This window comes from Anneissia japonica, unplaced genomic scaffold (assembly GCF_011630105.1).
Source record: "Anneissia japonica isolate Jap-2015-1 unplaced genomic scaffold, ASM1163010v1 scaffold1764_len714935_cov166, whole genome shotgun sequence".
NCBI lineage: Eukaryota > Metazoa > Echinodermata > Crinoidea > Comatulida > Comatulidae > Anneissia > Anneissia japonica.
Genome location: NW_022757468.1, coordinates 443007 through 448614, shown reverse-complemented (window position 1 = coordinate 448614; position 5608 = coordinate 443007). Strand labels below are relative to the sequence as shown.

Sequence of the window (5608 nt, the reverse complement as noted above, 5' to 3'; positions counted from 1 at the left end):
CAGTATAATATATTCCGCAATGTTTTCTTGTGGCTTAGTTGTTACTCTGAGTTTCGCGCCCTATGGCGGTCATCAGACAACTGGCAGCCTTAGGTTGTTACTTGATGTTATACCCATTTGTCACCTGTTTCTATCCCTTTCATATTTAGATTTGTTGTGACGGCACTTAGTGATGAGCTCGTTTCTTTTGTTAATTGTGTTGGGTTCTTTGTTGCATAGGATGGCTAGTTTTTCTTCAATGCATAGGTTACATTGCTACGAAGCTGTTTAAGGGACATGATGAATTTTTATTTTATTTTCCTAACCCGTACGTACGCCTTCGGCGTACGTACGTCTTATTAAGTCGTACGTACGCCGTAATAAGTCGTACGTACGCCTTAATAAGTCGTACGTACGCCTTAATACAGAATACAGAAACTTTATAAGTCCAAAAAAAGGAAATTTGTTTTGTTGACAAGCTCAAAACTACAAAATCACAAAAGTCTTACGAAGGCGTACGTACGACTTACGAAGGCTTTAATGTTGTTTTTGTTAAAGAGTTTGTGGTATCTGTGACCTCTTGGGAAGTGTTTGCTTATTAATTTCAGAAATGTTCCGCCTACGTTGGTTTTCACGTTTTTGCTGTATGGTGGATAAAAACCAGATTGTGTTTCTGCTCCGGTTTCTTTTCTTTGGTGTACTGCTTTCTTCGTTTTGTTGAAATTTTATTCTTTATGTATATCCGCTATGGTTTCTGGGATGCGTTTAATGATCGGGGGTGTGTGGTTGGACTGGGCATTTATGTATAAGGGTTGCTTGCCGGGTTTTCTGTATGGCTGGTATGTTTCCGTTTCCAGGTTGAGGTTGACACGTCTAGGTAATTTACAAATTTCAGGTTAGTTTGTACGGTTATTTTTAGGCCTTGTGCTTGAAATATTTTAATGAGTTTCTTTCTTGTTAGGTCTGCTTTTCTGGCAGTTTGATTTCTTAGGACGGCTAAGCCGTCGTCTCTGTATAGACCGATGCTAGTGGCATTTAAGTTTATTTCAAGTTCCTGTAGTATGTATAGTCCTACTATTTCACAGATTTCTGCTCCATCAAATCCGCCCATAGTGACGTCAAATGCGTTTCGTGTTTCCATCTTTACCCATGCTCTTTCTTTGTTGTCATAGAGTAGGGATTTTCTTGCGTGCATTATGGTCCTGTATTCTATTTCTGGAATAGATGTTTATTTTTTGGCCCATGCTAGTACTTTGGTGAGGAGCTCTTCTGATATTGATGGGTAAAAGTCTACGATATCGAAGACGATGAAAGTTAGATGTTGTTTTTCTTGCAGGTTGTTAAACCAATCTAATAAGGCGAATGTGTTTCTCCATTGCTTTACGTGTATTTTTTGCCTTATATCGTTATTTCTGACCGCCATGGGGCGCGAAACTCAGAGTAACAACCAAGCATATAGATATACAAACTGAAGCTTCTAAAGAGTACTTTCGACCATAGGTCATCATCAGGTACTCATAATAATATAGAATAAAATAACAGGTGAGGTAGTTAAGTTGCCTCAATTTATTTGATATAGGTGCTCGCGAACATTTTCGATCATAGGTATTTCTGAAGTAACCATTGGTCATTCTCAAGGTATTACTTGAGAAAAACCTATGCTACACGATGTATTATGTGTCCTTTATTCGTATACTGCATTTACCTTTCGTTGATGATTTATATATAGTTTAACAGTATTAACGGCTATCTTGATTTATATTATACGCTATTATTTGTTTCCAGTCGTACCTATTGTGTGTACCTAATAGAGTTATCTGACGTTATTTGAATCTGTTTAACCATGAAGAGTCTGTGGTCTAATAGTTATGACGCTCGCCTTGACAGCGATAGGTCGAAGGTTCGAATCCCGTTAGAAACATTTTATTGCACAATTTCTTTATTTATTTATAGGACAACATTCATTGAGAGCTATGCTACACGATGTATTATCATGTCCTTCATTCGTACACTGTATTTACTTTCTTTGATGAAATATATATATACTGTATTGATTTCTTTGAGTATATATCTGTCTGTCTCTTATACACATCTAGATGTGTATAAGAGACAGATATAGGCCTATATATAAGTATAAGTAAAGAAACAGTTAAAGATATATATATATATATATATATAATATTCCTGTGGACTAGGGATTTATTAGCGAATTTTTCTTCTGCCGCCAAATAATACTTTCAGTTTTCGGTCACATTTAATCATGGTTTTAGTGCTATTTATTCTAGCTTACTTATTTTGTATTATTTATATATATATATTTTTTATATATATATATTATTTATTATATTATATATATTATTTATTATATTATATATTAAATATTATTTATATATATATATATATTTTCAGCTTCCTGCCTCTACAATCATTATAACTATATGTATTTGCCTTTCATGTTATATCCCGATAAGTATATATTTATATTTTGATATTCCCACATTTATTTAATTTATTGCTTAGTATATTGTTAATTAATTTTTGTAATCGCCGCTATCTGTATTTATTAATAGCCCTATTTCTAGCCTTCCAATTATCATCAGCTATCCACTTATATAGTAATGCTTATTTATTGTTCTCTCTTATCACTGTTTATCAGTATATATATCATTAATTCTTTATATAGAATGCCGACTTGCTTTGGTCTTAACTATTGTTTCTGAAAGCATATCAGTGATGTGGAGACCGTAGCTCACTATCTTCCCTTGGGCCTTCGGAAACCAAGGGAAAATAGATTTCACCATTCCCCTCATGCGCATCAATATGTGTAATTGTATAATACTTGCCTTTTTCACAGAATGCGCTATTATAGGCACTCTCGCAATCCACATCATTCCATTTTCCGTTGCAATGAAGTTCGACGCAATTTTCGTTATTGATATTGTTTGGTTCATTTTGCCCCCAAGCTGTAAAAATCGGCACCTTTACGTTATACTTGTGTTCAACTTATAATTTACGGCTTTCAATACACTGATTAATATAATGTTTACTGCTGAGTTGTTTATAATGCGACTTAGTATCAAATAAGGAATATTTAATGTCTATGTCCAGTCATAGCTCAGTTGGTAGATGATGTTTCAGTGGGTTCACCTCTTGGCCCAGTTTCAGCTAATATTTTAATGACTAAAAAGAGTTTATTGTTCCCAAACTGATTGAATCAGGTATTATTACGTTTTATGTTCGTTTTGTTGACGACAAAATTAGCTAACTCTAATGACTTCCATCACATTCTCCATAACTTTAACGCTTTTTATCATAGACATATAAATCTTACCTTTTTATCATTTGAAAAAGTGACATAGTACATTTTCTGGACAATTTGACAACAGTGTAGGAAGCATGAGTATATATCGTCAAAATACACATATATGCCTTACATTTTTGCTCCATAGAATAATAAGATCTCTTTGATTCATAGTTTAGTTTTTAGAGCCCACAAACTGTGTACTCCTAATAAACTTTAAGCACAACTTTGTAACATTAATATTTATGTCTTGGAATTGGTACCCTTTAAAAGTTGTTAACCATGTACTTAGGAAATTACATGAACCTAAATGTATACATAGGCCTACTGATGAAAGCTTGATTACCATTTGGGTTAGATTGCCTTATCTGGAAAACCAAGTGAATCCGTTTTATGTAGATGTTTAAATAAGTAAAGAAACAGTTAAAGAGATAAAATTCTTTAGAGCAGTATACAAATGTTTCTCATTTTAAATCTACTAAAGATTAATCCCTAAAGGAGTATAAATGTTCTGTGTTGTTTATCATTTTACATGTTCAGGGTTAGACTTACAAGTTATGCTTGAAATTGACGATGTGGTCTGTAATGTAAGTAATAATTTAGGTTAAATATTTTCTAATACTAACATTATTGACAGTTCCCAAAACTGGTCTATCCTATGTTGTTTAAAGAAGCGTGTGCTATACGTATACTACACCCATTGCTTAATAGTGGGCTCAAAGCATCAAAGGAGTTTTCGTTGTTTTTGTAGGTAGAGTAAGAATGCTTTGATCTTTAGTTTAAATCTCAGCTATGTCATCTACTAGAGATAATATTTTTTGGTTAGACATTTTGGTGTTTGTTGTATATAAGCTTGTAAATATGGATAATTTTTCATTCCTGGTGATAATTAATGTCGATATATTGAATCCCAACACGATGGCGTATTTTAATACATTTAAAGGTCTATAAAAAATATAGAAAAGGTATACCTATTATATTTACATCGGTTAATTAGTGGAACCAATGAACCATTACAAAGCAGGCAAGATTGAATTTAAATTATTAATAATTCATTTCTTCTTGCATAGCATTAATGTTTAAGTTGTTTCTACTCAGTGTTGGTTGCAGACATTTGCCAACGAACAGACAAGTCCGTCAGGAGTTCCAGTGGTCTGCCTCGGTGGTCTAGAGCCTCGGTCTGGGCCCCCTAAAAATGTACGATACAAAATTGTGCTTGTAGACCACAATATTAGAGATAGGCAATAAGGTTATTTGGACACGAAATTCAACACATTTGTCCGACGACTATTCATGGTATCGGGGACGGGCGTGGGGGAAATTTCCTCTTTTGAGCCTAAATGAACCACCATGTTTTCAATTTAAAACAGTACGTTATGCTCTAAACGCGATATAAACTATTTTAAATTCTAATACTGAACATATTGTTGAGTACTTATTAATATATAGACAAAACTTGCAGGAGAAATTTGAAGTTTCGTTGCTTAACCATTGCCAGGTATCCTCTACATCAATATCATTGAGACCGATCCAAATTCGTAGACCACAACTGTCTGTATGATGACTAACCAAGTTGTTTTCTTCCGCTGAGGAAATGGTAACCAAGGTTGCATTTTCTTCTTTACATCGACTGTTTGCGTCCTCCCAAGTTTTTGTCTGACTTAGGAATATGTAGCAACTTCCTTCAAATGATGTCCAAGAGTGCGGACACAGACCTAAAAAACGTGTACGAATTGGAAAACAAATATACATGTAATGGAAATAGTCACTTGCGAATTTTTTCGCAAGTATTAGGGACGTACTGACTATTCGGTACGATAGCATGTCAGGTAGGGCAAAAACATCACTCCTACCGAAATAGTATTTGCAGTACCCGCTGCTTGGGGATAGGATTCAACATTAGTCACTAAGCACACCTCGATAGTCTTGTTGTTAAGACACCAGGCTAGTATGTGGAGGTCGTGGATTCGATTTCCACCCAATCACTTGCATTTTTTTTCGCAATTAAGAACGCACTGAATATTTGTTACAACATGTCAGGTAGGGCAAAAACATCACTCCTAAATTTTTTTTGTAAAAAAACGGTACAATTTTAAGAAATGAGATTTAAAAAAATATTTCTCTAGTTATTGTTTATTATTTTATTCTAGATTTTATTTTGAAATGGTTGGAAGAAATATCTATATTATTGTTTTGTACTATTTTGAGATAATAAATGACCTTTTAGACGTAAAAAAAATCACAAGAAATTTATCGATATGTCTTGAAAATAAATTACACATAATTTTATTTATTTTATATAATATATATATACATATATTTATACAT

General features: G+C 33.6%; 1 protein-coding gene across 3 annotated transcripts in view; it reads right to left on the bottom strand.

Moving 5' to 3' along the window:
• LOC117124787 (CD209 antigen-like protein 2) overlaps positions 1-5608 on the bottom strand; it is a 13025-nt gene that overhangs the window by 5061 nt on the left and 2356 nt on the right. For all 3 annotated transcript variants that reach the window (XM_033271120.1, XM_033271121.1, XM_033271122.1), the window contains exons 2-3: positions 4741-4995; positions 2823-2942 (exon numbers count right to left, since the gene is read on the bottom strand). In XM_033271120.1, coding sequence (XP_033127011.1) covers positions 2823-2942; positions 4741-4995 — 375 coding nt within the window. The remainder of the gene's footprint in view (positions 1-2822; positions 2943-4740; positions 4996-5608) is intronic.